Raw genomic sequence first — 21,351 nt, forward strand, 5'->3', positions numbered from 1 at the left:
GGTTCAGCCTGACACTAGTCTTCACCAACGTGAATACTCATTCATGTTTGTGAGTGGCTGCTTTGGAGGGAGAGCCAGGCCAGAGTTCAGGGAGTAGGCATGGCCTGGGTTGACTCTCTGAGGTAGGGCCTAGTACCTCCTTCAATCTGAAAGAAATAAACATCTCCATCTTCCTCACCCTAATGCCCCACTTCCTTGGAGCTGTGGGTGTGTGTGTAAAAGCACACTGGTGGCCACGGAGTGGTGTATATGCACGTAGGTGCAGTAAGTCACTGATGTCTGCCTGTGGCACAAGCAGAAACACCATGGTGTGAACCCACCGCCCTGTGGCCTCTGGTTTGCTCCCCCCTATTGATCCTCTGAGGAGCATGTCCAGGAGAAGCAGGCTGGCCCACCACCAAGCACCTTCAGTAGCTAGAACAAAGTGGACTGGAAGGCTGTGAACCCAAGCCTCTAACCTTTCCTCCAAGGAGTGAGAGAAAGTTAGTCCGGCCACGATACCATGAAGATGTGCACACAACTGCACCTTCCGCCCAGCCTTGGGACTGCTGTTTCCCTTGCTCATCAGGCTCATTTCTGATCCTTCCAGAACATCCCTGACTCTGTGCCAGGCTGCCTCGCTCCTACTGCCATGGGCCATAAGGTGGTGGTGCTTTCTCTCTCAGGCCCCCTGGTGGCTATAAAAGGCACTAATATGGGAGCTACATTCCAGGACCCCAGCTTTCCTGCCTCACTTAAGACTCTAGCTTTGACCCCAAGAAAGTGAAGCCATGGTGAGGACTCCCACTGCCATTCTGGTGAAAATGCCCCTCCCATGTCCATAGCCAGTCGGTGTGTCCAGACCATCATTCCTCTTTATCATCCCTGCTTGTCAGATGACACCAGCCACCACCTGTCCCTAATGCGCTGTCGCTGGACCTTGGGCTGAACATGCTAAGTTGTCACTTCAGTCATGTCCCAACTGACCCACTGTCAGAGTCTGGACCTGGAGCTGGGGGATGCTGGGAACTGAACAGGGCCTCTGCAGTCCGCAAGAACAAGTGCTCTTCGTGGCGGAGCCATCCACTCTGTGCCCTGTATTTCTACTGTGTGGGTCCTGGGTTCAAACTCACGTCGTCAGGCTGGAGTCAGGCACCCACTGAGCAACCTTACCAGTCCAAAGTTCCTTTAACCTCCACTTATGCCAAGCCTGGCATTTTTCTTCCCCCCAAATACATCCACTTCCAGTTGGAAAGGTGCTAGATCGTAGCTGCCTGCCACATGCTTTGTAAAATCCCTGCGCTTCTCCCTTATTTTTCTCACTTCATATTTAAAAACTTAGCAGTCTCGTCAGGCATGGTGGTGCATGTCTGTAACCCCAGCACCTGGGAAGCAGAGACAGGATGACCTCTAAGTCCAAGTCAGCCTGGTCTACATAGCAAACTCCAGACTAGCCAGGGCTACATGCTAAAGCCTGTCTCAATCAACTAACCAACCGGTTGTCTGATGGGCGTATTAGTCTTCAAAGGAGAGCATTTTGGCTTTCTTACATGTAACTAGGTTGTAGAGCATCTGCCTTGTGTGTGAAGGGCTTGAGTTGTCTCTAGTACCTCCTATACACACCCACAGCCCTGTTTGATGGATATAAATGTGTATAAAACATAAATATCATGAACACACACACATATATATAAACATGCTAAAGCTCGCGCAGATTTGACCACTGCTGCCCAGTCTGCCTAACCTATAGGTTTCTCTAGAGGATGTTACATTGTAATGCACTTCTCTCTGCCTGTGACAGCCACCACTGCTCTATGGATTTGTGAACATCTACTCTGTATATATGTGTAGGTACGTGTGTACATGCATGTGCATAGACAGCCACAATGCTTTGCACCTTCACAGCATTAAGACTCCTTCCCCAGGGGATGAAGAGATGGCTCAGCGGTTAGGAGCAATACTGCTTTTCTAGAGGACCTGCGTTCAATTCTTAGTACCCAGCTCATACCCTGTAACTCCAGCTCTAGGATCTGTTGCCTCTGACCTCCACAGGCAGCCTCACTTAACATGCACATGCATACACTACAAATAAACCTCCTTTAAAGTTTTTTTTAAAACCTCCTTCAGCTCTTCTTGCTATGGTTGTATTTCTAACCTCCAGCTGTGTCTTATAGGCTAGATCCTATTGCCTTTTTAAAAATTTTTCTTTAAAATTACATTTATTTATTAGGGGGTATATATGTGTTGGTCAGAGGACAACCTGCCAGTCGCTAATCCCCTCCCACCATGTGGGAAACAGTCAGGCTTGGCAGCAAGTGCCTTCACCCACTGAGCCCCCTGGCCCTTTAAGAACATATGATTTTTAGTATAGTCTGGACCTCTGTCTGCTTAGATCCCATTAGCCTGCTCTTTCCTTCCCTATTTCTCCCTCCCTCTCCGCCCCGGGTGGACCCCGGTCCTCAGGAGGGCTGGCAGTGGACCACTCCATCACCCACTGTGCTGGCTGCAGCTGCTGCCTCCCTGCCTGTTACTCACAGGACCAGCGATGCCCGTCTCTAACTTCCCTTTCATCTCCCCCATGGTGAACCAGTCTGGGGTTGACCTGTGGGTTAGAAGGCCAACTTCGGTTCTCCTCATGATGACAGTGTAGGAAATGTCCTGCGCGCTCTCCCACGGCTCCCTCCTGAGCTCTTCCCAGGGATATTTTCACATTAGAATCATGGGTGAGCCTGTGGGCATGGCAACAGTTTAGCTGGATATAAAATTTAATTTTTCAATACCAATGACAGAACATCACCATCTCCTGGCTGCCAGTCTTTCCCTTAAGAGTTTCTGTTGTCTGATTCTTAATCCTTTTTTCCTCTGGGCACCTCCTTCATTCCCACACTGCCTGCAAGCTATTCCCCACTCACTATTCTGTCCCCTTTCCTCTACTTAAGTCTGTGTATAGTGGCCTACTGACGCGGCTCCCACTGCTGCCCATCCCTCTGGAGCACTTGTAGTGTCCCTGGGGGTTCCAGCTGCCTGGGCTGCTATGGGAGAGGGGGAAGAGGCAGCCACTACCCAGATCCAAAACAAGGGGCTACTCTGGGTGGGCGGTGGGTCTAAGTCCAGCCCTCCCCCAATTTTGCCTTCTGGGTGAAGGCTTTACCCCACCCTTCCTGCAGCTCCTCTCTGGGCTACACCTGTGGTATCGGCCTTGATCCACAGGGAGCCCTGGCTCCTGTGAGACTGCCTGGCCCTCCCCTGTTGAGGCAGGGGTGAGCTGTTTGGGTTAAGCATGGATTCCCTTCCACGCCAGCCCCGCCCTGCTCCCTCTGAGACATTCTTCCTACAGGAAGTCACTTGCTAGGTCTCTGGAGGTGTCTTAGGCACCAGCATCCTCTCTAGGACAATTCACCTTGGCTAGAAGCTGCCTCATGACCCCAGAGCCGGAAGCCAGGAGAATCCCAATGTGACTGGTTGGCACCTGTCTTAGAGAGGGTACAGAACCCACCTGGGCCTCCGTGACTGGGGAGGCTCCCATCCAAGAGCCCTCATGCCAGCTACTCTTGGGAGGACCCACATAGCGTCTATGAAAAGCACAAAAACCCAGGCCACGAGGACACCACTGTGCCTTTAACTCATAGGACTTTACAAAACTCTGGAGACCCCACAGCCCACTGGCCTGAGTCCAAGCTTCTGGGATGGGGTAGCTTCCAGCTGACCTAGGGCCACAATGGCAAGTGGAGCTGCCCATAAATACCTTTACATAAATATGGGCTGGACTACGTTTCCAGGTAAACAGTTGGCTGGCTGCAGCAGTCCATGGCCTAGCACCAGAAGGACCTGCCAGGCAGGTGGGGCCTTGCCAACTCCTGCCTTGGTCCCAACCCAGGTCCCTAAAGAGAGCCAGGATTCCTCAGCATAGCCTGCAGGGTTCCCATGTAAACGGTGGCCTGAGGCCTGGTCCACTTCCCTGGGTTCACTGTGTCCACTTGAGGCCTTCTTCCCCGTGACCTTGAGGCTCTCCACAGCCCTCCACAGAGATCCATAGCTTTCCAGAAGAGGTATGGAACCAGGAGTCCTAGGTCCACACATGTCCTCTCAGTGCCTTGGGCTGGAACATGGTAGTGGTCCTCTGTGGGGATTCCATGAACTAGTGCCTCATGGCCCTGCTGCTGGGCTGCTGGGGTGCTGGGCTGCTGGAGGATGGCTGTGTAGCCACTAGGGACATAGGAGAACAGAGGGTCAGCAACAAGGTAAGGTGGGGGGGGGATCCTCAAAACAGCCAATTCCAGGCAGAAGGTGGTGACCTTCTTCCTTCATTAGCCTAGCCCAGCAAAAGTAACAGTCCATCCCCCCTCCCACCGTGGTCCAGCCTCATCTCTAAGATGCAGGTTCTGAAGGCACAGGGAAGCCAAGGTATTCATCATTGTGTGGGACTATTCCTTTGGTCTTAACCAGAGAGCAGCGTCCGGGCAAGCGTGTTCTCCACCTGAACTCTGGGCTCCCAGGGAGTTGAGTGATAGACAGCTCATGTTGTACACTTGAGTAGACACTAGTAATGGGCCAGTAAGGCATCAATCACCCATGTCCATAGGAACCCCACACATCTACCAGCATAACCTTCTCCATCCCACTCCCATGTAAGCAGTGGGGGAGGGGGTCTGCCCAGCTCTCACTCTTACAACTTCCAAGAAGGGTGGGAGACAGGAAAGCTTCACCCAAGGTTAAGTCAAACCCACCCAGGGAAAAGGGCTATCCCAGGACTGCTAGGGGCCAACAATGCCCTCCCCACAGTCCAGTTCTCAAAGATCAGCTAAATGTCAAGGTTCTGGAATTTGAGGTCCTAGGGTGTAGTACCACATCTGACCACCAGGTGCCACTGTGGATAGCATTATGTACCCAGACACCAGTCAGAAAATTGCAACCTGATCCTAACAGCTTGCTGCGTGGCTCTTAACAGTTCGAGGCCGTGATCATCTTGGAGAGGCTAAAAATGATTCACATAGTATCCAGTCTACACTGCGGGGCTTCAGCTGAGGGCTCCTGGTCTGGGCCCTCACCTCTATCGTGTCCTACCCTGCAGAGCACCACAGCTGGCCTCCCACCTCCCTCACAGAGACCCCTCCTGGCACCTTCAGCAGCCTGGGCCTGGGGAGCCAACTGGAGACACCATAGGGGCTTGGGCTATTCACAGGGGTGCAGTACAACCAGCTCTACCTTGCAGATGGGAGGTGCGGTCCCACAGAGCCTCAGGGACTTAGGGATCAAGGGACTACTTCCTCAGCTCTGCATGTCAGTACACACAGGCACAAGCATACAATAAAGCATGTGTACACATATGTGTCTGGTGCACACACATGTACTGGAAACACACATGCCTGACACAGGCATGCACTGTAGCACATGTACTTGAATTCAACACGGTACACATGCCTGGTGCATAGACGTCACTGGAACAAGCATATGCACATGGTGTACAAAGAAGTGGGCACACATGTATGCCTGAAGCCACGTACACATGGAGCACACACACCTGGGAAACACATACCTAGAGCACACACATACCTGAAGAATGTATACATGGAGCACGTACCCACCCAGAGAATTTATACCTAAAGCCCATGTGCAACCCATAGAACGTGTCCCTTGAGCACACACACCATGAAGGAACACACATACGTCAGGAAGACATATATCTGAAGTACACACACCCCTTGACACACACCGAGAGCATATACACACACAGTGCATGCACATGTACCGGTACATGCACAGTTGCCTCACATGCTTGTGTCGCTAATCCAATGTACTGGCACATGTGCACATGCACTAGCTCACAACACACTGGTGTACGTGCATACACTGCTGCTCACAGAGGCATGGGCACACAGCACCCACCCAGACTGAATCCCTAGCCCTGCCTGCATATGGATCTGTGAGCTCCTGCTGCAACTTTCAGGTCACTCCAGGGAAAGGGCTGGTGCTCTGGGCTGGCAGTGCAACCCGTTCCTGCCCAGGGGAAGCGGCTTGAGGCCTACTCATCACCACCCACTGTGTGGACTCTGGGTGCCAGGAAGGGATGGCTGAACTTCTCACTGACCGGTCTTGTTCCACCACTGGGTGGCGGTACTGGGACGAGGGGTGGGTTCCTGGCCAGGGACAGGAAAGTCTCAGTTCCTCCCCTGGAAACCCGACTTACCTTCCTGGCAAGTGGGCCCTGTGTAGTTGTCCACGCAATGGCACTGCCCACTGATGGGGTCGCAGCCAGCCCCACCCCCACAGTCACAGCGCAGGGCACAGCCAGGCCCAAAGCGGCCCCTTCTGCAATCTGTAGGGGCAGGAGGTAGGAGAAGCATAAACAACCGTCCCATCTGCTGGACATGGGTAGACAGCCCAGGTGTCATGAGGTCCTCTGGGGAAGTAGAGAAGACCATGGGCTCCTTTTCCTCCGAAAAGAATAACAGTTCCTACCCACTTTTTAAAAATCTGTGTTCTATAACCATGAGCTCAACCATGGAAAAGCACCAGCCACAAGCCCTGGGCACACATTCCTGCCTAGTGCCTGGGTTGGTGAGGCAGTGTAGAGTAGCCACAGCTGCTGTCCCCAAGGCTGCATGAATCCAAAAGTCATAAGGTCAGTTTTGCACCCCCATCAGGACAGCCCCATCCTCAGTCTGGTCTGAAGGGGTTATGGCCATGACTGATAAGTCAGGGATGTATTTCCACCTCATTGGGGCCTTTCCCATGACAGCCAGATAGAGTCCCCAGACTCTAGACTACCACAGAACAGGGCCTAACACTGGCAGCTGCAATGGCTGCCTGTGTCGTGTTCTGGCTACTGCCAACAGCACGAGGATGCAGACTGGAGCAGAGATCTTAGAAAGGCAGTGTGTGGTCTGCAGCCTGGCATGCAGTGACCCAGCCCACATGATTTGATATTTGCTGTTGGTGGAAACCTCCCCTCAGGTCCCACCCTGGACAGGCCCCTCCACTCACCCTGGTCACATGTAGCTCCTGTGCGCCCCGGTGGGCAAAGGCAGAGGCCACTGATGGAATCACAGGGCACACCTTTGTTGCAGTTACACTGCTGCCGGCAGCCCTCTCCAAAAAAGCCTGGCTTGCACCCTGGTGGGGGCAATGGGCTCAGTGTTCCCTTCCCCGAATTAAACAAGACAAGGACAGGGTAAAGGGGCTGGGTGGGGGCCTGACACTCACCCCTCTCACAGAACTGGCCATGGAAGCCAGCAGGGCAGAGGCACTGGCCACTGACAGGGTCGCAGGGGGCTCCCTGTTGACACTCACAGACTCCCTGGCAACCAGATCCATAGAAGCCAGCGGGGCAGGCTGAAGGAGGACCCTGGTTAGAATGAGTCAAGGGCAGGAGGCAGCAGAAACCCCCAACTTTCCCAGAGTAAGCAAAGGACCAAATCCAAGAGCTGAGAGAGGCCCTTTCCAGAATGTCCTATTCTCCCTCCTTCCTGGCTCCCATCATACTCCAGCATCCCAGCCAGGGCTCACATGACAAGGCAGAGGCATAAGGAGCCAGCGTGGGAGTCCTTATCAGAGCCTGGTCAGGGTCATCCCATCTCTCCCCATGAACAATGACCAAGAAGGTGGCCATTGCTTTCATGAACCAGGACCGGCCTAGATGGTGTGGGGACAAGGTAAGGGGACAGCCCCACTCACAGTGCTCACAAGCTTGACCATAGAAGCCAGGGCCACAGTGGCAAGCACCCGTGGTGGGCTCACAGGTACCATTGTTCTGACAGGAACACCCCAGAAGGCAGGCAGCACCATAGCGCCCAGCAGGACAGGCTGTGCAGGGATAGAACAAAGGTTTCTTTCTTCCTTCCTTCCTTCCTTTTCTTTCTTTCTTTCTTTCTAAAGATTTATTTATTTATTATGTATATAGTGTTCTGCTTGCACGCATCCCTAGGACAAAGGTAATTTCTTTCTTTTTCTCTTTCTTTTTCTCTTTCTTTTTCTCTTTCTTTCTTTTTTAAAGATTTATTTATTTATTATGTATATAGTGTTCTGCCTGCACGCATCCCTGCAGGCCAGAAGAGGGCACCAGGTCTCATTACAGATGGTAGTGAGCCACCATGTGGTTGCTGAGAATTGAACTCAGAACCTTTGGAAGAGCAGCCAGTGCTCTTAACCTCTGAGCCATCTCTCCAGCCCCCGGACAAAGGTTTCTTAAGTGCACCTGACTCAGTGCCCCTACACAGCCACCCAGACCCCTAAACTCAGCATCCTTCTCAGGGTCCAGAGCAAGGCCCTCCCTGCTCAATATTCGCGTGGACATTTCAGGCCAGCTGCCCCTATAAACTCACCCTGCTCGCAGTGTGGCCCCATCCAGCCCAGGGGACAGGAACAGCTGCCATTAGTAACATCACACAGACCCCCATTTCTGCAGGCACACTTGAGCTCACAGTCCTTGCCAAACCGATCCTGGGGACACCCTAGGGGCAGAGGGTAGACACAGCTGAGAACTCTAGCAAGGGTTGGACATGATCTTAGGACATGTCCCCACACAGATGGGCATTCACTCAACAAACGCTTCCTGAGCTGCCTAGTGCTGGCCTTTGTCCTCACAGCGTCCACTCTTCACTTGGCATCTGGGGCAGCCAGCACCAGGTCTGGTCTGAGGTCCACTCTAAGATAAAGCGGACCACAGTCTTCAGGAGACAGTGAGCACCTGCACAGCCAGCAAGGAGTCAGGAAGGCTTCCCATCACACTTCCTCAGGGCTGAGAATGTGTGTCCTGGAGACCCCAGGCCAGGCATGGCCAGACACGTGGACTCAGAGGTGGCCTGTTGACCACTTTACACTGCCTGCCCACACTGCTGTCTTTCCTAGGAGTGAACAAGGTGGCATCCTGGCTGTAGCCTGGCCTTGGGCTTCTGACTACACTAGTCCTAGGAGCACCAGGCTGAGAACGAGGGTTCCGAGAGCAGCCGTTTGTGGAGTCTGAGGGAAGAGCTGTGTGCGTGGCCTTGGGACGGGGCACACTGACACAAGTGTGGGCCATGACCACTGTCCCCTGGTCCACCCATTTCTGACCAGTCCAGCTTATGTCTGCTGGGTACCCTGGCCTGCGCCTGGCAGAAAGGACTAGGAAGATACTCTTCCAAGAAGACATCACCAGGATGCAAGCAGGTACCAGGCTCAGGAGGGGGTTCCACTGGCCAGAGACATGAACAGGCCACTGAGTGAACCAAGTCTCAAGAGGCCTGTGTGGGCGGGGCCTGAGTTGGCATGAGATGACCTATTTGCCAGCAGGGCAGGCTGTTCACATGGTGAGGATTCTGCTTCTCAGTCCCAAGGTTTCTGGAGAATCCAGCGGCTGTGAGTGTGACTACGTCCCTGGGGAACGGCACACCCCCTCATGCTGGGCTCACTCCAGCAGCCTGCTCCATAACTCAATGACACGTCGGTGAACTGTGCATGTGCCCAGACCCTGGCAGACACTCACCATGTTCACAGTGGACTCCAGTCTTCCCAGGAGAACAGATGCAAGTCCCTGACGCAGGGTCACAGGCCGCCCCTTGCCCACATGCACACACATGGGCACAACTGGGGCCGAAGCGACCCTGTGGGCAGGCTGTGGAGAGGGCGGGTAAGTAGTTGCTTCCACCTGGGCTCTGCCAGAGGCTGTACCAACCCCAACGACCGGACAGGAGACACAGGGGCACACCACCAATTCCCAGGGCCCTCCATCTCCCTCCATGAAAAGGCTCTGCTGGGAGCTGGGTCCCAGGCCATCTCTACAGAGACACATTGACACAACACCCCCAGCTCCACCTGGATTTCAAATGAGGAAAGTCCCCATGTGAGTCAGGAGAAAGGCCTTTTCCTGGGCAGGACGCTTGGCCACAGGATTGTACTCAGTGTTTGGCATATATCTGGGACAGAGCTGGCCAGAAGGCTGGGGCCCTCTGGGATCACACTGATGCCCCAGGGTAGTACACCCTCACTGCTACTCTACCTTAGTTCAGCAATGGGGGACCCAAGAATCAGGGAAGCAGGTGGGCAAGGGGCTGTCCTCTCATAGGCTGGCCAACAGGGCCCCACCCCTTCCCCCAGAAATTCAACAATATGCCATCCAGTCCTGCAACCTGGCTCCTCACCAAGGCTGCAGTCGGCCCCGAGGAACCCGGCAGGGCAGTGGCACGCTCCCGTGGCTGTGTTGCAGGAACCACCATTGAGACACTTACAAACTTGTGCACAGCCTGGCCCATAGCGCCCAGGAGGGCATCCTGCAGGGAGAAAGAGGGTCTGTGACATACGCTGGGGGCTGGAGTCAAACATGCAGCACCCCTGAACATGGCATGGCAACCCCGTGAACTGCTCCCCTCCACCCTGCACACCAGAATGGCAGACAGAACCCCAGGTCCCCTGAGGCAGTGGGCAGCACTCACGTTGCCGACAGTCAGTGCCATGGTAACCAGCAGCACATACGCAGGCCCCTGAAGCAGGGTGGCAGGCCCAGGTCTCACCAGGACATTGGCAGAGGTGCCCACAGTCCTTTCCAAAGGTGCCAGGCTGGCAGGCTGGGTATAAGTTGGGTAGGGTCAGCCCTGGCCTTGCCCTCGGGAATCCCCCAGTTGTCCTTGTCCACAAAGCAGATGTTAGGGAGAGCACTTACCCTGCTCGCAGCCAGGTCCAGTGAAGCCAGGTGGACAATGGCACTCCCCAGTAACATGGTGGCAGGAGGCACCAGGTGGGCAGTGGCAATGCTGGGCACAGGCCTCTCCAAACCAGCCATATGGACAGGCTGCAGGAAGGGTAGAATTAGGTAGGCTTTCCTGGAAGGGGGCAGTGGGGAACCGAGGTGGCTGTGCAGGGCCAGCTCCCTCCCGGCAACTGGATCCAGGCACTACTGTCTGTGCTCACCATCCTCACAGTGTGAGCCCCTCCATCCTGGGGGACAGAGGCAGGCCCCCGTGACATGGTGGCAGGTGGCACCTCTCCGGCAGGTACAATGCTCCTCACAGTGAACCCCAAACATGCCCTTGGCACAGGCTGTAGTGTAAGAGACAGACAGGAAAGCTAGAAATCACAGCCCCAGGGCCTTCGCCCTGAAAGTTGAGGGAAAAGTGGAGGCTGGGACCAGAAGCTTTGAAGAGTCACTGGATCACCCTGAGGATCCCAACTCAGCCTACCAGCATCAGCAGCCCCAGGCTTGGGGCTGAGCAAGGGGCTCTCTAGGCAGGGTCTGCAAATGACAGTGCCTATGTGGAAGGGGAGCCAGTGAACAGAAGACCCAGTAAGGTTAGAATGAGGATGAGCCAGGCAGTGTCCAGCCCAGTGTCCACTTGTCCAGACTCTGAGGGGGTTCAAAGCCTGGAGGGGTGAACAAGGACCATGGGCACAAAAGCCACAGCCTGGGCAGCATCCTGCAGTCATGGAGCCCTGGGCAGTACAGGCTTCAAGTCCAGAGACCAAGGCTTTCTCTCTGAAGCCTTGAGATGAGGCACACCCCTCTCTCCAAAATAGAAGCAAACCAGCCTACCAGCCCGGAGGCCCTGAACCCATTTAACAGTGGGCCACATTGGGTCACGTTGGTGCGAACCAGGCCTGCCCGTATCTTCAGCATGGAGTAAAACTGGGTCACCCTTGGCAGAACCTCCCAGCTTCCCAGAACCCACTCACGGCTCTGACACTTGTCCCCAGTCCAGCCAGCTGGGCAGAGGCAGTGGCCCGTGAGTGGGTCGCACATGCCCCCATTAAGGCAATTGCAGCTAAGCTGACAGCCAGCTCCGTAGTGTCCAGGAAGGCACTCTGAAAAAGCAGGGATTGGGAGGGAGGGTCTGACTTTCTGAGCTAGGGCTCTGTCCAAGAGACACTAGCCCAACCTTCCCACACCTGAGGCGAGATACCACCGCCCACCCCAGGGTGCTGCCCCCCTCAACAGGGAGTCTTCCTAGGCCTGAGGGCATGTCTACTACCCAGCCAGCTCACCTTTCTCACAGGCCAAGCCGGTCCAGCCCTCTGGGCACGTGCACTGGCCCAAGATGGGGTCACAGCTCCCTCCATTTCGGCAGAGACAGGAGTGCTGACAGTTCTTGCCGTACAGCCCAGTGGGGCAGGCTGGGGCCCAGAAAGGAGAAGCAAGCCTCAGCACCCAGCCAGCAGAGAGCTTTGGAGTTCTATGTTTCCACACACCCCCAAAGCCCAACCTGACTTTCAAGTCGGAATCTTATCAGGGCTGGTTTTATGATGCCCAAGCCCAGGCCTGTCCTGGACCCACCAACCTGGCCTTAGGGGCATGACACTAAAGGCCACATAGTCAAGCTCCCTCCCAACTTCCCCAAAAGGCCATGCTGACAGGCGAGCCCTGCTCCTACCCTGGCATTCCATGAACACCATCCCTCCTTGGGCCCACGGAGAGGCCATTATCCAAGATGGACCCTGAACTCCTGGGCAGGGCTTACCCTGCAGGCAGGCGAGTCCCATCCAGCCAGGGGCACAGTGGCATTGCCCATGGACAGGGTCACAGGAGGCCCCATTGAAACAGGTACAAACTTGACTGCAGTTAAGCCCATAGGTGAGGGACGGGCAAGCTGTAAGGGGAGAGGAGCCATCAGGGACGTAGCCAGAGACTACAGCAGGACATGCCAGGGAGCTGAGCAAAGGTGCCAGCGTCTCGGGGCCACCGCTCAGCAGGGCAGCCACAAAGGGACGGATGCTTGGGGTCTCAGGGGCAGAGCTGTGCCCTCAGTTGAATGCCAGGAAGGGGCCCCAGGGGTGTTCCCCACACGAAGAACCCATGCTCCTGCAGTACCCAGGCGGAGGCCCTTACATACCCTGGGCACAGTGTGGGCCCCAGCGGCCAGCTGGGCAGATGCAGGAGCCGGTCACAGCATCACATGAGGCCCCAGCAGAGCAGTTGCAGGCACTGCCACAGTCTAACCCAAAGAAGCCAGCAGGACAGGCTGCAGACACAAGTGACGTTGACAAGGGGCCCGGAGGCCAGAGGACCCTGCCCTGCATTCAGGGCCCACCCCAGCCTGCCCCCAGCTCACCATGCTCACACCCCAGCCTGCCCCCAGCTAACCATGCTCATACCCCAGCCTGCACCCAGCTTACCATGCTCACACCCCAGCCTGCCCCCAGCTCACCGTCCTCACACCCCAGCCTGCTCCCAGCTCATCATGCTCACACCCCAGCCTGCCCCCAGCTCACCATGCTCACACCCCAGCCTGTTCCCAGCTCATCATGCTCACACCCCAGCCTGCCCCCAGCTAACCATGTTCACACCCCAGCCTGCACCCAGCTCATCATGCTCACACCCCAGCCTGCCCCCAGCTCACCATGCTCACACCCCAGCCTGCCCCCAGCTCACCGTCCTCACACCCCAGCCTGCCCCCAGCTTACCGTGCTCACAGAAACTTCCCCTCCAGCCGGCTGGGCAGGTACAGGCCCCACTGACATGGTCACAGGTTGCCCCATGCTCACACTTGCACTTCTGCTCACAGTTAGGTCCAAAGTACCCCTGGCGACACACTGAGACACAAAGGCCAGCCCACGGTTGGCTCAGATACCGAGAGTCTGGCCAGAACCCAGGACTAGGGGGAAAGGCCTGACTGACAAAGAAACCCCTCCCCTCCCGACAGTGGGGACACCTGGCCTTACCATACACTTCTACCCTTTCCTCGGATGGGATGTAAGAATCCCAGACCTCATCTTCAGGGCCCACATAGGATCTCACCTAGGGCTGCCCCTAAAACCAGCTATTCCGACCCACTCACAGCCCATCCACAAGCCTTGGAAGTATACATATAGGGGCCAAGGGACCCCTCCTCTCCTCCCAGGCTGGGACAGCCCCAGCTCCCCATCTGCTACTCCAGGTGAGCCTTAAGTCTGCCACTGACAGGTGGGAGACAGTACCTGTGCATGTATGGTATATATGCACTAGAATACTCAGGTAAATGTGTACACGCGTATGTGCATATGCAAGTGTTCTTGTGTATGTGGTCATATGCATGTGCACATCTGTGTGCACCCTGACAGAGAGGTACAAGTGCCAGGCCAGTACTCACACTGCTCACACTGGGGACCTTCATAGCCAGCCTCACACAGGCACAGGCCACTGATGGCATCACAGCTCCCACGGCCTGCACTGCAGTTGCAAGGGTGGATGCAATCGGGCCCCCAATGTGCATTGTCACAGGCTGCAACAGAGCTCAGAGTCATCTTGGGTGAGCTCCACAGCCAGGTCGGAACTCAGGGCATCTTGGGACAGGGGCAAGGGAGGGACCAGTGGATGAAGGACAGGCAAAGGACCCACATACCTCTCTGACAGCTGAGGCCAGTCCACCCAGGGGCGCAGCTACAGCGTCCAGTGGCTGGGTGGCAGTGTCCGTCATTGGCACAAGCACACCTCATCTGGCAGCCGGTTCCAAACCAGCCTGCTGGGCAAGCTGTTGGTGGTAAAGAGGGTGAGCATGGCAGCCTGGTGTGCCCACCCAGGGCTGCAGGCAGAGGTCAGACACCAGCCACACTCACCATCCTGGCAGCGGCTGCCAACAAAGCCAGGGAGGCACAGGCAGGCTCCAGTCTCAGGGTCGCAGTTGGCACCATGTTCACATGCAGGGCAGATCTCCTGACAGCCAAGCCCCCAACGGCCCTCGGGACAATCTAGAGCCCACTCCCAGGGTCAGTTATTCTCTCCCTAGTCCCCTAGTTGGCACACTAGTGTGTGCCTGACACATCACTGAGGTCCCTCTTGCCACAATCCAGAGAAGGGACCACCGTTTCCATATAAGATTGCCAGGGAGAGAGGCAGGCTTCAGAACCTCAGGGCTGCAGGGCACCCACCCATAGATAAGTAAACCCAACCTCAGGGACAGTTCAATGGCAAAATAAGGAGCCTGCTAGGGAGACAAATACACCATGCAGGGAGCTGATGGTACAGGAGGTCACAGCGCAGGGCCAAGGCTTGCTGGGCAGCTGCAGACACCCTCCATACCCCAGCCTGTTCCAGCATGAGTCCCCGAAGCTACTATAAAGGAGACTAGCACTGCATGGTCAGGGCTAAGCTTCCAAAATGGTCTATGGTGAGGTTCCCAGGGAGACCAGATCTCAGATCAGGGGCTCTTAAATGTAGTCCAGATCGGGGTCCCCCAAATAAAGCTTGGACTGGGATCAAGGGTCCCTAAATGTGGTCCAGGATGGTATTCTCAGACACAGCCCAGGGCTGGGGCTCCTGGGGCCCTGCAGCTGTCACTCACCTGCTCCACAGTCCTCCCCAGTCTTCCCTGGTGGGCACAGACACTGTCCTGTGACCCGATGGCAGGGGGCCCCCACACAGGAGCAGGAACCTGAGCAGTTCACACCAAATGTTCCTACTGGGCACTCTGCAGGTGAGAGCAGGTGGCTTCAGTCACTCTGTGTGCAGTTGTCAAGGCTAGGAGTTTCATCTGGAGTCCCAGGGAGACCAGGACAGATTATGGGAACAGGGATTTAGCAGGGTGAGAGTTGTGAGAGGTCAGTCTGGGGCATAGGAAGAGGCAGAGGCAGGGCTGCCAGAGGACCAGGCAACCTGTCAAGGGGAAGCTATGGCCATCCAGGACCCTGGAGAGCTCCCAGGAGCAGGATGGTCCATTCAGGGGGCCTGTACTAGCCAGTTTAACCAAGGTGTGCCAGTCTATACCCTCGACTTCATACCCAGCTCCTCAGCACCAAAGCTGTAGCCATCTGCTGGCAGAATGAAGGAGTGTGGTGGGAAAGACTGGTAACTGGTCCCTACAAAGAGTAAGGAAGGACCCCAGAGGTCTGGGACCCTCCATATTCTGAAACTCAAGTTATACCAAGGAATACAGCAGTGTGGGAATTAGGGTGTCCTGGACAGGAATGGTCCAAGGCAGGGCCTCAAGAATGCATATGGCCATTCCCTGGTACCTGCAACAGCCCTGGATACCGGAAAGCCCTGAGTGGCCTCACTTGGTAAAGCACCTCTGTGCTTCCTCTCAGGGCCTGGGGAGAACGGAGAATGAGACTGGGGGCAGAACTTAGGAAGCACAGAAGGATTCCTGCCTGCCTAGCATCTGCCTACTCTGCCGGTTGCTGGAATGAAACAGCAGGCTTGATACAGCGGTACGTCAGGCAGGCGGCCACTCACCAGGGAACAGACACAGCACATGTGCATGCTTTAGGTGCCTGACCATAGCACCCATGCAGGCAGGCATGCGCGCACGCACACACACGCGCACGCGCACACACACGCACACGCGCGCGCACACACACACACACACACACACACACACACACACTCACGCATGCACCCACAGAGACAACCATATAGCACAAACCAGGGAGAGAGCCCAACGTTGCTGGTGAAGTGGTCCCTCAAGGCCTCAGGAGTTCTCCCCACTAACTGAGCATGCCATGGACTTGTGCTTAGGGCAGTAATAGTTTCCAGACCTAATAACAAGGGGAGCCATTTCTGTAAAAGTATGTATGTCATTTCCTGTGGTCTGTCCTTGGGGGCACTGGAGGCCTTAATAAAGTACAGAGAGGAAAAGGGGGGGTTCCTTTTCCTTTCAGCACAGGGGGCAGACCCCAGGACTGGTGGGAAGAAGGCTCCCCTGCATAGCTGCCTCACTGGGCCTGGCAAGCAGCATAGAATGTGGAAAAGGAAGACATAGGCTTGGGGAGGAAGGTGAGCTACAAGTGTCTGTCTACACTGACACATGGGTGTATGTGTGTGTGCATGTTCTGGGTGGCTCTGTTAGGAGGCTCAGTCCTGTCCACTCCCTGGATGCCTGTATGGATGGAAAGAGGGACACTCGGAGCTGGTGAACAGCCTGGGGCCACAGATTCCTAAGAGCAGGTCAGGTCTGGGGACTCTAGACTGAGTTGGGAGCCCTAAATATTCTCTCCTGCCAACGAGACCTGAGAGCCCTTTCCAGGCCTCACCCCACAGATGACCAGCTTGGCTGGCTCTGCCCAGCTGACCTCTGTCCCTGGCTGGGTGGTGCTGGGGACTTTTCTGCTTTTCTCCCCTAGAGAGGGAAAGGAGGGCATGGCTGGTGCTCCTGCATTCCTCTCTATCCTTGCCCACCCTAAAATGGGCACACTCGGGCCCTGAAGCGCCCTTCTCATCTGACCAATGGGTATACACAGCAAGTGCTATGCCAAGAGGGGCCAAACCTCTCCAACCTGTTGGCAGCAGCTGTATTGACCACAACAGAAACAGCAAGGGCCTTGCCCCTTCCTCAAGGATCTGTGACCACGTGGGTGTATCCTCTCCTGGTCATGAGCCGAGTGTTTGAGTGTCCCGCCTGCCATTCCACAAGTTACACAGGTTAGATCCTGACATCAAGGGTCACAGTACATGGCACCTAGTCACATGTCCCCTGCTGGTATAGGCCACAGCCCCTCATCCTCCCTCTCTGGTCCTCTAGGTCAAGGTCCCAGTCCCATATATGCCGGGCTGCCAACAAATGAGGGTGTGATTTACCAAGTCACCTGCTCTGCAGTCTTGCCTCAGGTCTCCCAGGGACACCTAAAGCCCCATGTCACTAATCTACCCCTCAGCAGTCTTGAGGCCCATTCTTCTACCTGTCGAGTCATTAAGAGCGTCTAGGCTTTGTCCTCATTCATACACACCTAACTACAAGACCCCAGTGTGAGACTAGGACTCCCCAAAACATCCTTCCCCGGCAGCCACCCTGCTCCTTCTCACACCTGCTCCTCCTGTTCCCTTCTCATCCATCTTCCCCATCCAGCATAAAGCTCTCCCAGGACCTTCAGTGACGTGAGGCGTCCCACGGAGGTACTGGCTGCTTCTCTGGTCTGGACCAGGAAGACAGACCAGTTCCTCCTCTGAGCACCTCTGAGACAGTCCAGGACCCACAGTACCACCAAGATGACAGTAGATAAAGGGGCCATTTACACCCAGGCTCCGAATCTGCAGCTTCCAGCTGTGCATATGTTTGCAGTTCCCCAGTACAAGGAACCCCAATCACTGGAACCCCAAGGGACAGCCACTCACCTTGGCCACAGTCCTCCCCGTGGTAGCCAGGAGGACACTGCGTGGGACACTCGCCACTCACAGGGTTACAGGCCACACCCGATGGGCAGGTGCAATGGTGTCTGCAGCCAGGCCCAAAGAAGCCTGGCTCACACTCTACAGAGTGAGAAGCAAGACAGAAATGTAAGATAGAGGTGAGGTTCTCAGTAGCCCAGGGATCTCCCTCTCCCCAAGAGACTCACCTGACTGGCAGTGCTCCCCCTGGAAGCCAGGCTTGCAGGAGCAGCTGCCGTCCCTCGGGTTACAAGACCGCGTGTGTGACTGCTCACAGCGGCAATCCTCGGAACAGCCCGGCCCAAAGGCCCAGGGAGGGCAGGCTGCAGACAAAGCACCATAAGGGGCCTGCCCACTACACTAACCCCAGTCAGCCCGAGGCAGCAAGGGTGGCCCTGGCGGGCTTGCTGTAGCTGAGCCCCCTCCCAGAGCATTCTAGGAATGACCACATCTGCTCGTGGTCTGGAGACCTAGGGCTAAGAACCAAGGTCTACACAGCTGAAGAGCTGTCCCTGGATCATACTACTTTCTAGCTGGGCCAATTCTAGCTTTCTCCTCTCAAGTAACTCTTTTACAAATGTCAAACACTACCTTCACCCTCTCTTTCTCTGCTAATCCACTGCCCCTTCCTTCCCTGAGTGTCTGTGCACCCAGAGATGGGGACTCTGCCAGGACCTAAGGAGTTGGCTTTGTTCCACAAGCCAAGATCAGCATCCCACCATTTCTTGGGAAGTCTGACCCTGCTTCCTCCATTACCAGATGAGAGATAGGAGTGACAGTAGTCTAGGGTCAGTGTACCAGAGGCCTGGAGGCCAACACAGAGTGATACAGACCCCAGCTGGTAACCTCAAGCCAACCCATCCACAGAGGCCATCACAGTGCTCCCACACAGTGTGAGACTCAGCACAAGGCGGATGGTCCCAGTCACACATACAGACACAGCAGAACTCACCAAGATGGCAGAAGCGGCCATAGAGCCCTGGGTCACAGAGGCAGGCCCCGTAGAGGCGGTGGCACCGGCCCCGGTTAGCACAGTGGCATTTCTTACGACAATGTTTGCCGTAGAAGCCCTTGGGGCAGCCTGTAGGGAACAGTTCAGTGAGAACTGCAGAGAACAGTTGGCCTGCCCACACATGGTTCTCAGGTGAGGAGACACTCAGAGGCCTAGTGCCCGGGACAAGGGACAGTGGCAGCCATGCCCGGTGGGCACAAGCTGAGCCTTCCGGTGACACCTGTTGGTTGTCATGGCCAGTCCCTCAGAACCAGCAGTGAAGGAAGGAGGATGAACACACTCATCAGCACACACCTAGGGAGGTGCAAAATCTCTCCTAAGTGCCCCAACTTATGACCCACACAGAATGCTAAGCCCAACCTCTCTACCCGAAAGAGGTTGAAAGGCCTCATCTGGTCAGGACTACACCCAAGTCTGGAAGGCTGCCCTTCTCCAAATACCTCCCTCTTGTTCCATGTCCCTCCTACTGAAAGGGATATAGACAGTTGAAAATGAAACCCCAAAAGCTGCCCTGTCCCAATCTCCAGGATCTTGAGATAAGACCACCCCGCAATGACCAAAGACCCCCAAATCCAATAACAAATGTCCTTAGCTTACAGGCAGGTGGCATTTGAGACAGAGAGAGGAAGGCAGCAAAGAGGTATGGTCATATAGGGTCACAGGCAGAGACTGGAAGAATGGAGCCACAAAGTAAGGGTCACCCAGGGCCTGGGAAATCAACACAAGGGTTCCATGAGGTCTCCACCCCTGAAAATCTGCCTGTCTGTCCCCAGAGGCCCCCTTTACTTTACCTGTAACTGATACATTGCTGGGCAATCTGGTGGCCCTCCCCCAAGACCGCAGGAGAAAAGTCTCTGGGAAGTGATGTAAATTCAGATCCTATACCTGCCAAATGTCCCTAAGGCCACCTGGAGCCTGTCACACCTATGGCTCTTCCAGTCTCCTCTCACTCCAGCAGGAGCAGTTAAAGTGGTAGAACTGAAATACTAGAGCCCCCCCCCCCCCCCCCCCCCCGCAGAAGCTTATTCCCACAAACTAATTCCTCCACAGTGCTGTAGCTACAGCTAGATAAGAATGTCAAGCATAACCCCATGAAGCTTTTCTACAAATGATGAGAATCCCTTCTACAAATCCCAACTGGCCATCCTCAGCTCTGTTTGAACATTCCCAAAGGACTCACCACCTCCCCAGGGAATCCATTCCAAACATGTCTCCACCCATCAAACTGAGTCTCGACCTTCTATATGTAAGTCCCAGGAAGTGAGCAACAAGTCAAAACTAATGTTCCCTCCCGGGAACATTAGTGAAGCCCTAGGGGCAGAGAGATAAGAGTCTGCACCAAGTTCCACATTGCTTCCCTTTCTCTAGATTTCCCAGAGGGGCTACACGCACCGTCCTCACAGTGGGTTCCACTGACACCCGGGGGACAGCGGCAGGCTCCTGACACCGGGTCACAGGTTCCACCATTCTGACAGATGCAGGGAGAGCTACAATTCTTCCCGAAGGTGTCTGGAGGGCAAGCTACGGAGGGACGACAGGAACACCAGGATTACCAACAGCAGAACTCTGTGGTCCTCCTGGCATTAAAGGCACCAGTTTTAAACAACAGCCAATATGGTATTTGTGCCTCATGGCCCCAACCACACTCATGGCAGACATCACTAATCAATGACTACATCCTGACATCCAATGCCCTTTCAATCAGATGGCCCATTCAGATGATCCTCACAGTGTGAAGAAGAGTCTAATGCCTTTTGGGTCAGGGGGCTTTGGGAGAGATAAGAAAGGCTCTGGACAGTTCCATTTCCAGAGTGCTTCAGCTACTAAATTGTTGTGTATCCCTGAGCAAGGGTCTGCTCCCATCAGATGGTTTCATAGTCCCAGCTACCTGTACAAGAGAAGTCTGCCTACTAGCTCTCCTTCATAGACACCTCCGATAGTCTTAGATATCTGTTGGCTTGTCATTGGATCCCTAGAGACTGACTAGGAGCACCATACACCCTGCTCTGCCAGTTCCCAGAATGCCCCACATCCTAGTACCATGCCTAGTACAAGGGCCGGGGGACAGTCAGTAGACTCTTATCAAAGGGAGGGAAGGAATAATAAGATGATGAATGGATGGAATGGATGGATGTACGGACAGATGGATTGGTACATGGGTGTGTGGAGAGATGGATAGATTGGTGGGTGGATAGACGATGGATAGGTAGATAGATGGGGGGCGTGGCACATGGATGGACAGATGGGAGGGTGGACATACTCAGATTCTTCTCCCCAGAGCTAGGTAGAAGGAACCATACAGAACGGATGCTCACAGCTCTTGAAGCTCACTGCCTAG

At 55.2% G+C, this 21,351-nt stretch overlaps 1 protein-coding gene across 2 annotated transcripts in view; it reads right to left on the bottom strand.

Moving 5' to 3' along the window:
* Nucleotides 1–3,576: 3,576 nt before the first annotated feature.
* The window catches only part of Megf6 (multiple EGF like domains 6), a 99,924-nt gene continuing 82,149 nt past the window's right edge, over nucleotides 3,577–21,351 (bottom strand). For both annotated transcript variants that reach the window (XM_052718157.1, XM_052718156.1), the window contains 24 exons: nucleotides 20,406–20,534; nucleotides 18,954–19,082; nucleotides 18,190–18,324; nucleotides 17,969–18,103; nucleotides 15,204–15,329; nucleotides 14,479–14,610; nucleotides 14,265–14,393; nucleotides 14,013–14,144; nucleotides 13,348–13,476; nucleotides 12,777–12,905; nucleotides 12,405–12,533; nucleotides 11,932–12,060; nucleotides 11,623–11,751; nucleotides 10,864–10,992; nucleotides 10,616–10,744; nucleotides 10,389–10,520; nucleotides 10,098–10,226; nucleotides 9,443–9,571; nucleotides 8,301–8,429; nucleotides 7,654–7,782; nucleotides 7,183–7,311; nucleotides 6,964–7,092; nucleotides 6,167–6,295; nucleotides 3,577–4,185 (listed from right to left, as the gene is read on the bottom strand). In XM_052718157.1, the coding sequence (XP_052574117.1) occupies nucleotides 4,118–4,185; nucleotides 6,167–6,295; nucleotides 6,964–7,092; nucleotides 7,183–7,311; nucleotides 7,654–7,782; nucleotides 8,301–8,429; nucleotides 9,443–9,571; nucleotides 10,098–10,226; nucleotides 10,389–10,520; nucleotides 10,616–10,744; nucleotides 10,864–10,992; nucleotides 11,623–11,751; nucleotides 11,932–12,060; nucleotides 12,405–12,533; nucleotides 12,777–12,905; nucleotides 13,348–13,476; nucleotides 14,013–14,144; nucleotides 14,265–14,393; nucleotides 14,479–14,610; nucleotides 15,204–15,329; nucleotides 17,969–18,103; nucleotides 18,190–18,324; nucleotides 18,954–19,082; nucleotides 20,406–20,534 (3,053 nt within the window). In that variant the 3' untranslated portion in view covers nucleotides 3,577–4,117. The remainder of the gene's footprint in view (nucleotides 4,186–6,166; nucleotides 6,296–6,963; nucleotides 7,093–7,182; nucleotides 7,312–7,653; nucleotides 7,783–8,300; nucleotides 8,430–9,442; nucleotides 9,572–10,097; nucleotides 10,227–10,388; nucleotides 10,521–10,615; nucleotides 10,745–10,863; nucleotides 10,993–11,622; nucleotides 11,752–11,931; nucleotides 12,061–12,404; nucleotides 12,534–12,776; nucleotides 12,906–13,347; nucleotides 13,477–14,012; nucleotides 14,145–14,264; nucleotides 14,394–14,478; nucleotides 14,611–15,203; nucleotides 15,330–17,968; nucleotides 18,104–18,189; nucleotides 18,325–18,953; nucleotides 19,083–20,405; nucleotides 20,535–21,351) is intronic.

Source organism: Peromyscus californicus, unplaced genomic scaffold, assembly GCF_007827085.1.
Source record: "Peromyscus californicus insignis strain IS unplaced genomic scaffold, ASM782708v3 Scaffold_5__1_contigs__length_169319896, whole genome shotgun sequence".
In the NCBI taxonomy this organism is placed as follows: Eukaryota; Metazoa; Chordata; class Mammalia; order Rodentia; family Cricetidae; genus Peromyscus; species Peromyscus californicus.